This window comes from Ambystoma mexicanum, chromosome 8, assembly GCF_040938575.1.
Source record: "Ambystoma mexicanum isolate Mex_15411 chromosome 8, UKY_AmexF1_1, whole genome shotgun sequence".
Lineage (NCBI taxonomy): Eukaryota > Metazoa > Chordata > Amphibia > Caudata > Ambystomatidae > Ambystoma > Ambystoma mexicanum.
This window is the reverse complement of record NC_090929.1, coordinates 969,116,974-969,132,034: the sequence shown is the minus strand read 5'-3', so window position 1 is coordinate 969,132,034 and position 15,061 is coordinate 969,116,974. Positions and strand designations below refer to the sequence as shown.

The 15,061-nt window shown below is 41.4% G+C and overlaps 1 protein-coding gene across 1 annotated transcript in view; it reads left to right on the top strand.

The window, feature by feature from the left end:
- The window catches only part of EPHA8 (EPH receptor A8), a 1,837,897-nt gene that overhangs the window by 409,227 nt on the left and 1,413,609 nt on the right, over window positions 1-15,061 (top strand). Inside the window, exon 2 of the mRNA XM_069610879.1 lies at window positions 7,370-7,434. Within this exon, the coding sequence (XP_069466980.1) occupies window positions 7,370-7,434 (65 nt within the window). The remainder of the gene's footprint in view (window positions 1-7,369; window positions 7,435-15,061) is intronic.

Below are 15,061 nucleotides of genomic sequence, written 5' to 3'. Positions count from 1 at the left end.
CAGCCCACCTAGGCATGACCATATTTTTTGATTAAGAAAATCTAGCACCATACACATTCTGTGCATGATGTCATTGCCCATGTAAACGTCATGTTATGCTCCACTCACTATCCATACATTATGGTAAATTGTTTTCTGCCCAATACTAATTTTCAGCATGCATCTTCCTGCAATTCGGTTTTCAAAGTCTGGACTGTCCAACCCAGAAACCTACTGGTTTTTAATCCTAAATTTCGGGATTTCCTCCCTCTCCATTATTTTTTGCAACAATTTCTCATTAATGAAGCTCCTTTCCTGTTCAAGCGCTAAAGTGGCTTTTATTGTTTTAAAACAGTCACTTATACCAACATGAACCCATGGTTGTTCATCTTCCATGTGTATTTCAGCAAGAGTGGTAATGTGTTTTTCTGAACCTACTTTGGGAGCAGTATCCTATTTGCATGTCTTTTCCTTTAAATAAAAACATAAGGTGTGCTCATCTATGGCAGTCTGCCATTTTTTCCTTGGGTCCAAGTATATTTGTATAGGTAGTTTTTCATTGTCGCTCTGCATTTTGTCTTGACACATTAATATAACAGTGACACTAGGTATGCAACTATTCTGGAGATATACCTCCACTGCATCATTTGTTTTGGCAATAGTGTGAAATTAATTTATGTTGCTGTTTTGTGATTTTAGTTTCTTAGGTCTCAATGGTTTTTGGTTAAGGACCACAGCACTCCATTTACCCCATCTATGAGAGGAGACAATCTTTTCAGGTAATCTGTCCCCATCAGAAATGGAATTTCACAAAGAGATGTGATCAATACCTCTTGTTTCATTCTGTGTTTTCCTATGTTTATGTCAACCTCAGTTATATCTATAATGGGCACCTCCTCCCCTTTAATGTTATGCACTGGACCTTGATGTTCCTTCACCGTGATCTGATTCTGTGGGGATCTCCCTTCATTGATACTCTTTACCAGCTCCTTAGACATAATTGTGGCCTGTGCGCCAGTGTCAATCATTACAAATGTTTGGCATTTTTCTTCTACATTGATGGGAGCATAATACCTGTCTTCAACTTCCTCTAACACACATAAGAAGTGTGAATTCTTACTGATTTCGGGGCTCACCTTTCTCAGGCCTTTTTCACTTTTGGCTAAACACATTGGTATATGAAAAGACATTTTCTCCCTCCTTTTTGTCAATTTCCTCGCAATAGACTTTATATTCATTTCTCCATGTTCAGAGGTTTTTTGGAGTGTGGCCACTGTTCGCCTATCCATCCAGGTATCATCAGGGGCCACATTACAACCTTCCAACTGAACATGTGTAACAACATCATTCAGCAATCTGTCATTATTTAATTATGTGCATTTGTGATCATTTAGTGTGGTACCAGCCCTTTCGGCCTCTTCAAAAATATGTGACTCAACGAATTCTTCAGGTGATTGATCTGTACCCTCCTTTTGAGTATTTCCTTTTTCTGCCTGTGTTTGGTCATTGTTCTGAGTGTCCAGGGAAGAAATTATAGCATCCCCACTTACTCCCTGTTTACTGGTATTCCCCATGCATGAGTCATTTTTCTTAAATCTGTCTCTTTGTTCTTTTGGAGTTTCAGGTTTTCTTATTTCATTTGTACAAATCTTCAATGTTTGATTTAGCTCTAGGTTAAACCGTACCTCTCTTTCAGAAGTATTTGCACTTTCTGTTACATGTTCACTTACCGGCATTTTCATTTTTAAATCATTAGACATCTGAGTCATTATGCGAAATTACATCAGAGCAATGTGTCTTTTCGGCGCTGTATGTATCCTGAGTACTTAGTCACTTTTCAGAAGCTCCCCGGTCATTGCTATGGCCATCTGCCCCCTCCTTTGATGGCTGTTTTTGTACTGTACAGAGCCTTCGTATTTGTTCAGCCAACATCTTCACTTGGGCCTCGAGACACTGGAATCTTTCCATCTCTCTAGAATCCTCTCTCTGTGGCCTAGATCGATATTGGTTGTTTTCTCCCTGATTGGAGCTATTCTGATACCTCTCAGGTGAGTGATTTCTATTGGGATGGTTTATGAACTCTTGATTCATTTGTGGAGGAGAGCGGGGTGCACCCATCCTTTGATTATAGTCCCCTGCCATGGGGTGTAATTCATGTTCTGTCTCATGTCCTGTCTCTCATGTTGTGGGTACTGGCTCCTATGTTGATTCCCATTATCAGCAAATCAATCCACATATCGGGGTCTATCCTGATTACCATATATCATGGTGTTTGGATCAAATCTGCTCTGTGTCCCCAATGTCTGGTAGGGACCATCATTTCTTTGATCTTGATTTTGTCTCTGGTTATTGTTCATATTGGACATATCAGGCCGATAGCCTGCCCGGGGCCTATCTCCTAAATACCTAGGGCTGATGTAGCTCTCCCTATTACTAGGATCATGTGATTGAAACATTGGTGCAGAGTGTGATGACCTTTGTTGATTAAACCTATGTTCAGGTGCCGAATTATTTTTACCTAGACTTTGAGCAGACTCAAGGGACATTTTGGCTGGCCTGATTTCCATCACTGTTGCTGAGGGTTCTTTAAATTTAGGTCTAGTATCTTTCATTTTATCACTTTCTCTACCCTGACAATAGAGTACCTCATATAGTTTTGTGCTTTGATGCACAATCCACTCAAGGGACTTGTCACAATCAAATTCACGGACCAATTGAGATATGATGTCTTTCTGTAGCCCATAGAAGTAGGCAGTTTTGAATTCATTAGAATTGGGGTCAAAAGATACATCAAAGCGAGAAAATGCTCTTTTTAAGTCTTGTAAAAACTGGCGAGGGGATGTATTAGGCCCAGCAGTGATTGTGTAAGCAACTTTCTTTGCCTCCTGTAATGACTGGAAAGGAGAAAAATGATGCCTTATTTCTTTTTCAAACTACGCCCATGTCATATTCTGCTGTTCATTTAATCCCCTTATGATGCTGGCCGTCGGAGCATCTAAAGTTAAATGAAAATACTGCCTGTACTGTTCCTTAGGGATCTGGAGGGCTTTAAAAATGTCATGAACCGCTTCTAAGTGATCCTCAATGCAGCATTCCCCTCCTTTTTTAAATGGTTTCATCAGGGCTTTGATAGATTTCAATATCTTAATGGGGCTACTGGTTGCAATGCATGGAATTGCACTACCTGGTGACTCAACCCTGGTTCCAGGTGTATGGGATTGGTGGCAGCCCCCAATGGGAGTATCAAATCCCCCAAGGGCGCTGCAACCAAGTTCAGTCACCGGCCCAGTCACTGGAGCACTAGCTCTTTGGGTAGAAATAGAATTCACCTCCACTCCATTGAATGTAGTACCCTGTCGCCTCTCCTGGGACCTGGGAATGAACATTTGCTGTTCTAAGTCCTTACACTTTTTAAGGAGCCTGCCTGCTTCGTTTTGCATAAAGTTGTTTTCATCACTCATTTTATTAATTACCTCCTGCATGGCGCACATTTGCATTTGGCATTCATTAAATTCCGTATTTCGCTTTTCTCTTTCTTGAAGCATTTTAATCACCTGTTGTTCTACATATTGGAGGTCACTTTCTTTTTCAAAATGTTCTTTTTGTAAAACTTGCATCTCTGAAACCACCTCATCTTTATCTTGTCTAATGTGGTCCACTAATGCTTTTAAGTGTACCAATTCTTGCTCACTGTCCTCAAACTGTTTCTTTTCTGCCTCATTTTACACTGGAGAACACATCATGATGTTATTTGATTATTATTAGTGATTAGTATTTGTTAGTTGTATTAGTTCATTAATTATCTAATGTGTCTCCTGCAACAGAGGAGAAAGAAAAATGTGCTTTTAAAATAAGAAAATGGTTTGTTTTTGGCCTGTGCAGCCTGCTTTCATTTACATGTCCATATGTTACACTGGCAACACATGGCTTGAAACAATTGCATTAAAGCAATACCTTGATCCCATGCAGTGGTGCTGCACTCCAAAATCACACTATACATTGATTCTATGTATTGGTGCTATGCTCCCAAAACACGCTAAATAATCCTACAGATCACATTGACAAGTAGATTGCAATTTAGTATTGCAAGCATTAAGCCAGTCTTGAAATGTATCTGGCCTAGCCACATTACCAGTCCATGTAAAAACAATGACATCAATGTATCATTTCCAACAGAAATGTTCACCCCATATGTATTGTTACCAAAGATATATCTGTCCACAAAGTATCCAAGACTAGGCATGAATGCCACCCTCATTGCATTTCCTTTCTTCTGTAGAAAGAGCTTATCGCCAAGTACAATGTAATTGATGCACAAAACAATTCCTAGCAGATGAGTAATGAATTCAGTTGGAACAGAATGTGGAAGTGGGCACCAGTGACAACCTGTAGGGTTTCCGATTGTAAAATATTAGCATATGCGGCTGTGTTATCATAGGTGACCAAAAGTTAATTGTTGGAACAGTAGCCAATCCCTGCCAGATGGTTAATAGTTGAAATGGTGTCCATTAAAAATTATCTAGTATCCACCGCCAAAGGTTGCATCCAATTAGGAGCAACACTGATGTAAAAATATATTATGCAAAAGCAATAAACACTTGTTTGGCACAAAATCTAGGAGAACATGCATTAATTAGACAATGAATGAGAAAAGGAAAGGGAATTATGTTTCTCTATGTTGTTGTCTCGCTGTGTCAAGGTTTTAATTTGAAGTGCTTTAATTACACGTTAAGAAAACTAGCTTTCTTTTTACATTGCAATGATTTTCTAATGTCGGATTTAGTTACATTGCAGTCTTGTGGTATATTTACTTAAAATGGTCACACAAACTAAATTGATTGAATCTTTATCATTGAAAACATACAATGACTGGCCTTTTTTACTCGGGTTAAGACACATGGGTCTTTGAGCTGAGGATGGGCTTGGCAAAACATCTCAGACTATGCAGACAATGTGGGGGCTGGACAACGGAGACAACTAAACACTCGATGCTCTATTGTGAAAGCCCGGCAACTGTAAGGAGCAAGTCGTTAAGGTCTGACGGCAGTTGGGATACGAACGCTGAACATGTAGATTGATTATGGGAACTATTTTACAGCACTAATGCATTTTTGATATTATATCATATGGTAAAAATGTGGATCATTATTGAAGGGGTCTTATCTGTTCTAACTTTTTAACATTAACTGATATGGTTAATTTTGTTAATGCACTGAAAGACCAAGAAATGCTTTTATTGTCATTTGATGAATTGATTAATGTCTTTTTTAATTGATTTGTATAAAAATCATTATTGGCTGTTGTGTACTAAATTTTTAAAAACAATACATATATTTGTTCTTAAACATTTGTGATATAATGTATTGTGGTCTTTGGTAGTGCAATTTCTGACATTTGTGTACTCCTTTTAGCTTGCACTTCAAAGTATTACCTTACGAGATAATACTAATTCTGTTTGCAGAACAATTATGTGCTGTATGTTATGACAGCAGAGCTAGCGCTCACAGTTTGTCCAGTTAAAAATGTTATGTAATCAAATGAACATATTTTATTAGCATACAGAAATGTATCTAAAACGGAAATGCGATTTCAAGTAAAGTAGTGAAATTGTTATTGGTGGGTTTTGTGTCGGTAAACCTTTTGCTACATGGTTAATCCGCCCCTGCCTAAGAAATGTATTCCAAAGTGAGTTACTCAGCAGTCATGTGGACACGGCCTAAAATGTGTGGTCCATTATCCGTATTTCAACTTCAGAAATGGCGCAGCCTTGCAGAGAATGTTTACAAAATGCAATTAATTGCTGCCAGGGCTGCAGGTAAACTGGGCTGACAGACTGTTTTACCACTGTGATTTACATAGTGGCAGGGGGGGCAGTGTGTTTCTCCCCTCGGCAAACCTGCCCATCACACTAAGTAGGACACAGTGTCGGTCTCCTGCTTACCCGATGCTGTCCATGACAGGAAATAAATAGGTCAACTAATTCTACGTGAATAACATGAACTGAACAACAGCTCTCATTCAAACATAGTGCAGCCAATGAAAAATGAAAGTTACGGAAGTTATAAATCAGAAAAAAAGCGCATTCAGGAGAATACAGACTCAAATGTAATCAGAAAAAGCTTTGAAAGGTAGGCAGAACATATATGATACCATCTATAAAAATATGCAAAGAAATGTGAACATTTTTAAGTGAAGAAATATCACTGTGTAATAATGGAATACAATTGACTCACCGAAAACAAGCTGCTAGGAATCAGAACTATGAACACAAGTTGCAGTTGCCATTACAGTGCATTGAAGTAGGGTGGCTCTAGCATGCAGCACTATTTAAGAATGCATGTTATTATAATTTAAAGCATGGGGTTGGCAGTGATTGTACAATTAACAAATAAGACGTTGGATGTAACAGTCTAAAATAGACGGAAACATGGGTTGCTTCTGTCAAGAAAATCAAAATTGAGTATACAAAATGTTTATAAAAAACAATACAAGGATTAACTTGTTGTTGTGCCATGACAGCAGCTTATTTGGGTCAGTTAGCCTAGCACTCTACAGTTGATGAAGTCGGTCACGAATTACAACCCTGGTATTCCTGGAAGTCAGGCGCCAGAAAAATGTAATTCCCCATTCCCATTTGAGTCGCATAGGACTCAGTGGGAATAGGGATGATGGAAACACCAGCACAGTTTATAACAGTGACAGTGTTTCTCGGAAACTCTTCTGGCGGGTGCCGTCCCGCCGCCAGGTCAGACCTGGCGGCCGGGACGGCAGCCACCCGCAGACTCGGAGTGTGCTGGTCTGGTAACAAGGGTGCCTGTAGGCTTACCAGCACCGTTGTTACTGGACCAGCACGCTCGTAATGAGGCCCAACGAATCAATGTATTGGAGAGAGTCTAGTGCAAAGCAAGAGAGCCAGGTTAGGGTTACTAAAAATGGGGGTTAGTAGCCTTCTGAAATGTAACAAAGTCATCAGCCACTCTGAGTGAGAGAGCAAACTAATATTTCAAGCAGGATCACACTTCCTTTTGTCACAGTCGAGGGGAATAATGGAAGCACAAAGTAAATAGCCACGCTCATTGGAGCCCACGGCGAAAACTGCTTGTTCCGTGCAGCGGCAATGGATGGCATTATGGCACAGATAATCCATTTCCAGTCTAAATGCTGCTGCATAAGAATGGAGAAGAAAAGCTATATCTAGGAGATTATTTCGAGTTAGTCAGTGCAATCTGCTTTTTGCAGTGGGGGATGCCATTGCTCAGATGTGGGGGTGCATTCTTTGTGATGTGACGTCGAAATACTTCTGTAACGAGAAACCTGTATGCATTCTCTTTGCAATCTACACACATTCGGGGAAGAGCTGTTAATGCCATTTTTTGTATCTTTCTTGTAGTGAATTTGTTGGACACGGGAGCAATCGTGGGAGACTGGGGCTGGCTTACCTACCCTCCACATGGGGTAAGTAAGGACGCTTTCCTCATTCTCAAAAACAACAACTTCCGTTTCTGTCTGCTCGGAGTTGAGTGTGCAAAGACACATTGCTGTGTAAGAGAGAACTCATTCTGGCCCTCACATGAGCAGAAGAACATGCTTAAGAGTATTGCCTCTTAGACACTTCCATTCCATTATACTCCAGGCATCTTGTCAGTAAAACACCTGAACTCGCAGACTCTAATGCTGAGATTTTGCCCTAGCCTCCTTTATCATTAAACCATAAGATATGCCATGTGTAGTGAACAATGTGATGACGTCAGTTTGTTTTGCTTTTATTTTTTCTGAACTATTTTTCTTGGCGAACAATTGGGTTGAATGCACCCTCACATGATACTCAGATTTCCAAATTCCAACTTGCCTGTCCTCTACTCATTCAAAGAGCGTTGGCTGATTGTGTTCCTTCTATTTTCAATTGACATCATCTCATGATGGATTCACTGGCTGATATCTAGAGATTGAATAGCTGTCATGACCTCCTAGACAATGGGTGACATCAGATGCTAAAGTTGAACCCCATGAAAATTCAGATTCTGCAAACTGCACCACACTTGTGTACAGCCCATGTTTAGTCCTGGCTCCCTGCCTCAGCAGCTGCCACTTTTTCATTCCACACTGTTTGACCTTCCTCCTGTCTTCCCAGGATATGTTATTGTCAACCCAATATGATGGCGGTGAATAGAGTCCTGCATTATTCTTTTTTTGCAGGACTCAGGTCTATTGTCTGGACTGGCATCATTATTTGCAGATCATGTGTTGAACACTGATATCCTCATCTGGTAGCCCTCTCAAGTGAGCCTATTGTCACGTCGAACAGCAGAGTGATGACCTGTAGAATCCTTTAAGGACAGTTATTTGCAGTTTCCCTGCATAATGGGATTCTCATGCTTGCAAATCATGAAACATTTGCACAGAATCATTTGGTCATATTCTAATATTATACAGCAGGGCCATCTTTCCATAGCCTATTCTTTCAAAGAGAGCTAGAGCATTGTTTTCCATCTCTTTCAACTCAACTTGATGTCATTAGATGGTGTGATGTTTAGTGGTTGAATAACAGTTCATGGCATCAAAGAAGATCAAGTGGGACTGAATTTGCTGAAGTCAAACCTGAATAAGACTGAGATTCCTCAGCTACCCAACTCACTTGTGGACCCCTTTTTCTACCTTATCTGCCTAAACTGTGTACCTTACATGTTTTACCACTGATTCTCGCATACATGTCCGCTGTGATTTTATATTGTGTATATATGTATGCATGCACTCCTCTAAGAGCTGCACTTGCTCCCCCTTCAAACAGGCATCATGTTCAAGACATTCTGCATCTGCTACAACGCAGTATCAATCAAAATACCACTCTAGCGGTGCACGCGGCTCCCCATCTCCAGAGGCCAGTGCACCACCATAAGCCACAACATCAGCAAGCTTGCAACACAGACCTCCAAGGGGAAACAATAGGCAACAGGTTTTTGCATGCTATGCCCCGTGCCTTTGGAAAAAGGAACCATTGCAGATAAGACTGGCCCGCTCTGTCCTACACTTTAGGAAGGGTCTAAAGAATCTAATCTTCAAAGAACATCTCACCAATCACTGTCCCTCCACTAAACCCAGGTTATCCCTTTCTGGAGCACCCCTCTTCCCTGATAAAACGTCCCATCTGAGTTCTTCTGCTGCCTTGCAGTGTGTCCTTTATGTCTATTGCTTCATAGCTAGTTTTGCATTTCATGTATCCCATACATGCATGCATGAGCCAGGCTGAAGGAAGCAGATCTGGGTACAGTAGAAGGGGGACAGAGTATTAGCATAATGGAGAGGGGAGTGGAGGGCAGGTGTCAAGCATGTGGTAGGGATTCAGTGGTAGAATCTGACACAATATTCTTTGACGAGTGGGGAGTTCAATTCCTTGCAGTAATGCTGACGTGTGGAAGCCATCCTGATGTGAATTGGTATGTTGCTCCAGAGTCCTGTTGAATAGCACAAGAAGGCTTGCTTTATTTTTTCCTACTTCATTATTTTCTTATGTTCAGTATTGTGATGTTCTAGCTTTTGTTGTTGTGTTCACCTTCAGAAAGAGCGTGTTTTCGACAGGTAGGTGGGAGTGTTGTTTGCCATTACCTTGTAGGTGATGCAATTATTTTGACATTGATTCAGGCTTGTAGGGGTAGCGAGTTCTGCTCCTTCAGGGTTGGCATGATGTGGTCAAATATTCTTGCACTTTGATGAGACAGTGGCACGGCCTTCAGTGGGGCTAGAGGGGAACCTTGGCCCCTGCTAAGAGGGCACCATTGCCATCAAACTTGCAGAGGGTGAAAGTTTGGGCAATAGTCCTAACGTCTCAGGCGAGGATAAAGGGCTTGGCTTTGTGAAGAACAATTAACTGGTACCAGTGCGTTTGTTTATTCTTGCACACGTCATTCTTGGAGAAATGTCTCCAGCAATGGTTTATTGAGGAGACTAGGAGTGAGCTGAGAAGCGTACCTAGCTTTGTACCTGACAGTGCTTTTTTGAATTTCTACAGGAGTTTTAGTTATGTCTTTGAAGATGTCATCTTTAAGTGGGCACCTGACATTCCGGCCTGTAGGAGGGAGATATTGAAGACAAGATACCAAATGTCATGCTGTAATTATAATGGTGAAAAAATGAATGTCTACTGTAAAAGGGTAGCATTAATGGATTGGAAGTTTCCGCATCTGTAAAATTTACAAAACCTGATATTTAGAAATATATGCAACAGTTACTTCAAGAAAAACATTCAATCATCAGCCCATACTTAAAGTTCAAAAACATGTACACAATGAGGCCAGGGAAAGTTCACATTATGTGTTATTGGTGGTGTAATTAGAACGTCATTACTAGAACCCCCATTGACAGTCCCGTGAAAGCGCAAACAAGTGTTCCACTGGGAGCATTTCTGGTCAGTGATAACACCCACTAGTCTGATCTTCTTCAATGCAACAATGACCTTATCCTTACACCTTACAGACACATTGGCCCTCATTACGATACCGGCGCTAAACCATGGCGCTATTAGCACCATGGTTGGTGCCGGTATCGTAACGTGTCCGCCATGGTGAAATGGGGAAATACCGCCCCATTCCAAGGTTGGCGGGGCGGTATTTCCCCATTTCCCCATGGCCCTTCCCCATTTTCATTTTTGCCCCATAGGGCATAATGGGAATGGGGAAGGTGCTAATTACGGTACCGCAAATTGCGGTAAGGTCCCTTTGTGGGTCCCTACTTTAACGGCTGGTCTTCACCAGCCGTTAAGGTCGGGTCCCGCAAAGGGACCTCGTAATTAGGCGCTAAATGGTTAACGGCGCTGCAGCCTTTTACGGCGCCGTTAACCACTTAGCGCCAGGGTCGTAATGACCCCCATTCTGTTGGAAAATAAAACAATTTTCTTACTTTTTTTTAAAAAAAAATACAAAAAGGAAACTGTTGCATGCTATTTTGAAACAGCGCCTATATGTACAATTTAGTCGAACATTGCCATAATTGTGCCTGCAAATCAAATATTATTTATACTAATGTGAATAACAGGCTTTGAGGCCTGCCCTTGACAAAGGACGAAGAGTAATAATATTTACCTTCAACACGTGTCACATATGTAATTCTTTCACAATTAATTTCCTTTCAATATGGGTCAGATTTGCAAATTCAGGACCCTAATGAACAACACACACAACAAATTGTCATTTATAGAATATATTTTTATTTTAAAAAAAAAAACATCTTTTGTTAAATTCAGTTTGTGGTCCAAAAAGTGAAAATATATATTCACCCGATTTTAATTAAAAATTGCATTTACACTCATTTACATTGCCACATCTTGGCTTTGGAACATTTTGGAGTCATGAGATCAGATGATAATGAGATAACTACACATGTTTTCAATTAACTCCAAAAGCATAGAAGGTCTGATGTATTACTTAGATACAAAGGCAAATAATAATATAGCTCACTGGCTAGGAAATTGAGTCTTCTACCTGCTGCATGGGAGTGAGATATCTTTGGAATTATTAGCAATTGATCAGTTGACCTACGGTTTTCTCTGCCGGGTTGAAACCATAGACAGCTTTCTTTTATGCAATATGACTTCAGCCTAAGTCAAAGACTGGTTGACTATTTCACCCAGGCATGGTACAACTTGAGAGTCCTCCTAACAAGTTGTATTACTGTCAGGACTTAGACACATTTGAGTGACTGTGTGATTGTGTCACATGCATGTAGTCATTTTGACACAGGCAAGCAGCTTATATTAATCCTGATCGGCAGACACGTCGACTTTTTATGTTGTTCAGACTGAACATGTTTAAAACCGCTGATCGGCTTCGGCTGTGGAAAGGTTATGATCATTTGACACCTGAATGCAGGCTGTGCTTTTGTACAAAGGAATCACTTAAACATTTAGTGCTATTTTGTACTAAATTAAGATCTGAGAGGACAATTCATCTGGGTCCCTGGAGCCTAAACCATCCATCCTTTTTTGCAGACGAATGGTGGAAGCTGATGTTTCAAGGAACTGATGTAAAACTAATATGAAACTAATATTCCCGTTAACACGGCTGTTGAAAATAATTGAAACAGGTTTAACATCAACAGAAGGAATTCCCCTCCCAAACAGTAATGTTGACTGAAATAACATATGTTGATGTTAGACGTGTGAGATATTGATATGGATGGCCTTTTGGAATTTGTTTGTTGGAGTTTGTGATATGACATATGCTAATGCCTGGGTGTTTATGTTGTACATATTTTAAAGGTTTGTAAAAAACCAATAAAATTAAAAAAAATATATATATATATATTAATTAAGCATACCATTTGCAGTTTTACAACAAATGTAATTCATGTATCAAACAAGCAAATCTGCACCCACAAAAGCTGTTACAAACTGCTCAGAACACACTTGACCTCTGAACGTAACGGCAGTTTCTGCCCTGGAGCAATGAGGGTGGGTGTTGATGCTCATAATACACCATTATCTACTCCACTAGACGTCAAAGAAAAGTGACACTGGCATCCTTGCTGGGCAAGGGAGTAGGAGGTTGTAACAGAGGGCTCACATATGCACCGTGTTTTAGATAAGGCAGTGGCTCTCTGCACTGTGAGCCCATTATTGGGCTTTAGCCAGTCATTCTTGGCATGCAAATCCATTTTGCGCTCTGTGCATGCTTAAATTGTATTTTCACTGTAGCATTTCACCTCGCTTGCACCATGGGTGTGTGCTACCCCTAACCCCCATCCAGGCCTCCCACTTTCTGTAATTGGCCAGTGTGACAGAGACCAGCAGAACGGGGGTGCAGGGCCTTCGTAGCTCGCCCTAGAAGCACTTGGCACCGCATTGGGCTTTACCCAGTTATTCTTGACCTGCAAATCCATTTTGCGCACTGTGATATTTTAAATTGCATTTTCACTGTTTCATTTCTGGCCTTGATCATTGTCTCAAAATGCCTTTCAGGTGTTTTCAACCTTTTACTTAATTTGAAATGGTTTTCGGCCACTCTGCTGCTCCATCTTACTTCCCCATAGCCCCCTGCCCAGCTGCTCCCTTCACTCTCCCTGCCCGCCTCCAAGCCCTCCCACTGCCCCATGATTGGTCTGATCGTCCCTTCTAAGACGCCATCCCCCAGGGTAGCCTCTGGCCGGGCAACCCTCAGCTAAGAGCCCAAGGCAAAGGGTAGCTCCCAAAGAAGCCGCTCCAGTCCTTGTTTGCCCATGTTCGCTTGAGAAGCCGGCAAGCCATCAACCAGCAGCGACTCATGAGGTAAGTGTGGTCTGGGTGGAGAGTACAGCAATTACTGTATTTCAAAAAGCCCTGCCCCTCTTCTTACCAACATAACACAGGATACCAGTTGGCAAGCTAGTAATTAGTACTCCTGTCAATGCTGTGTACCAACTTTTAGCTGGTTTTATTTTACTGTTGTGTCCCAAACTTAGGCATTCACCCTTTATGCAGATTTCTTAAATCTAGGAATTTTGCATTTACTGTTGTGTCTCCAATTTAGGAGGTCACCCTCTTTCCAGGTGAAGTTTAACCATACACCACTTAGAAATTTGAAGATTATCCATGTGTCAAATCTAGATAGAATTGTGAAGTTTAACCGTGCATCACACTTAGATAGAATTTTGAAGTTTAGCCATGCGTCATACTTGGATAGAATTGAGAAAATTAACCATACGTACCACTAGATAGAATTGTGGAGATTAGTAACGCGTCACAATAGGTAGGATTGTGTAGAGTAGTCACATAGAAAAACATAGCGATTAGCCAATGCACTAACCACCCCGTCTCTACTTCCTTAAACACACCACACATCACCCAATCACTAAACATGCCCACTGGGCTAGCCAACCTATAGCTTAACACACACCCAAAACAAGTAACACACACTTACAACAAACAAACCCGGACTCTAGACCTTATCTTGTTATGTTATGTTAGGTTATGTTATGTTATTAAAACGTATAAAGCACACGTTCACCTAAAGGCATCATGGCGCTCATTTAACAGAAACAAAATCAGAAAAGCAAGACTTTTTTTTAACTAAACAAGACAAGTTTTCAGAGCTCGGCTGAAGGGGAAATGGTTAGAAGTAGCCTGCAAGGAAAGGGGCAGAGGAATCCAAGCCCTTGCGCTGCCACAGAGAAGGCATGACAACCCATGTGGGAAAGTCTCACCCGAGGTATTTGCATCATCAAAGATGATTTAGAGTGAAGAGCTCGAGAAGGCACATACAGAGGTAACTTGGCTTGAAGATAATCGGCACCGAGTTTGTAGAAGGATCTGTAAGCAATGCACTGTGACTTGAACAGCACTCTCTTCTCAATGGAGAGCCAGTGAAGCTGATGAAGAATGGGTGACATATGGGCACCAAAGGAAGGTCGAAGTACTGCTGGGGCTGCTGCATTTTGCAGTACCTGCAAACGGTGCAGCAGGTAAGCCGGTTGAGCGAGATAGAGAGTTACAGTAATCAATACTGGTTAGTACCAGAGCATAACATTTTAAGGTGATAAAGTATAGGACATTCTGAAGAATTCTAAGCTTGAAATGTCCAACTTGGCAGACTGAAGAGAGCTGGTTGTGCATCGACAGGGAGGAAGATAGTTTAATCCCCAGCTCTCTAATAGAGACAACGGCAGAGGGAAAAGGGCCAAGAATGGAGGGTCAGAAGTCACGGGTCCAGAAACACAGAGGACAGCAGGGGCCAACGACCAACACCTCAGTCTTCTCACCATTCAGTTTCAGCCAGTTCTTGGCCATCCACCAACCAATGTCCTCAAGCCTCCCCCTAAGCTCCACAGTGGTATCCGATCTGGCAAAATCCAGACAGAAAATAATCTGCATATCATCAGCATAGGAGCAGAACATGAAGCCATGGGAGTGGATAAGGCCGAGAAGTGGCTGAATATAAATGTTGAACAGAATGGGAGAGAGCGCAGAGCCTTGGGGGACTCCACAAGACAGGGGAACAGACTTAGAACAAAAAGGAGAAAGATAAACAAACTGAGAACGACCAGCCAAAAAGGCAGTGAACCATGCAATAACCTGGCTCGAGAGACCTGCAGATGACAACCGGGCAATCAGGGTGTA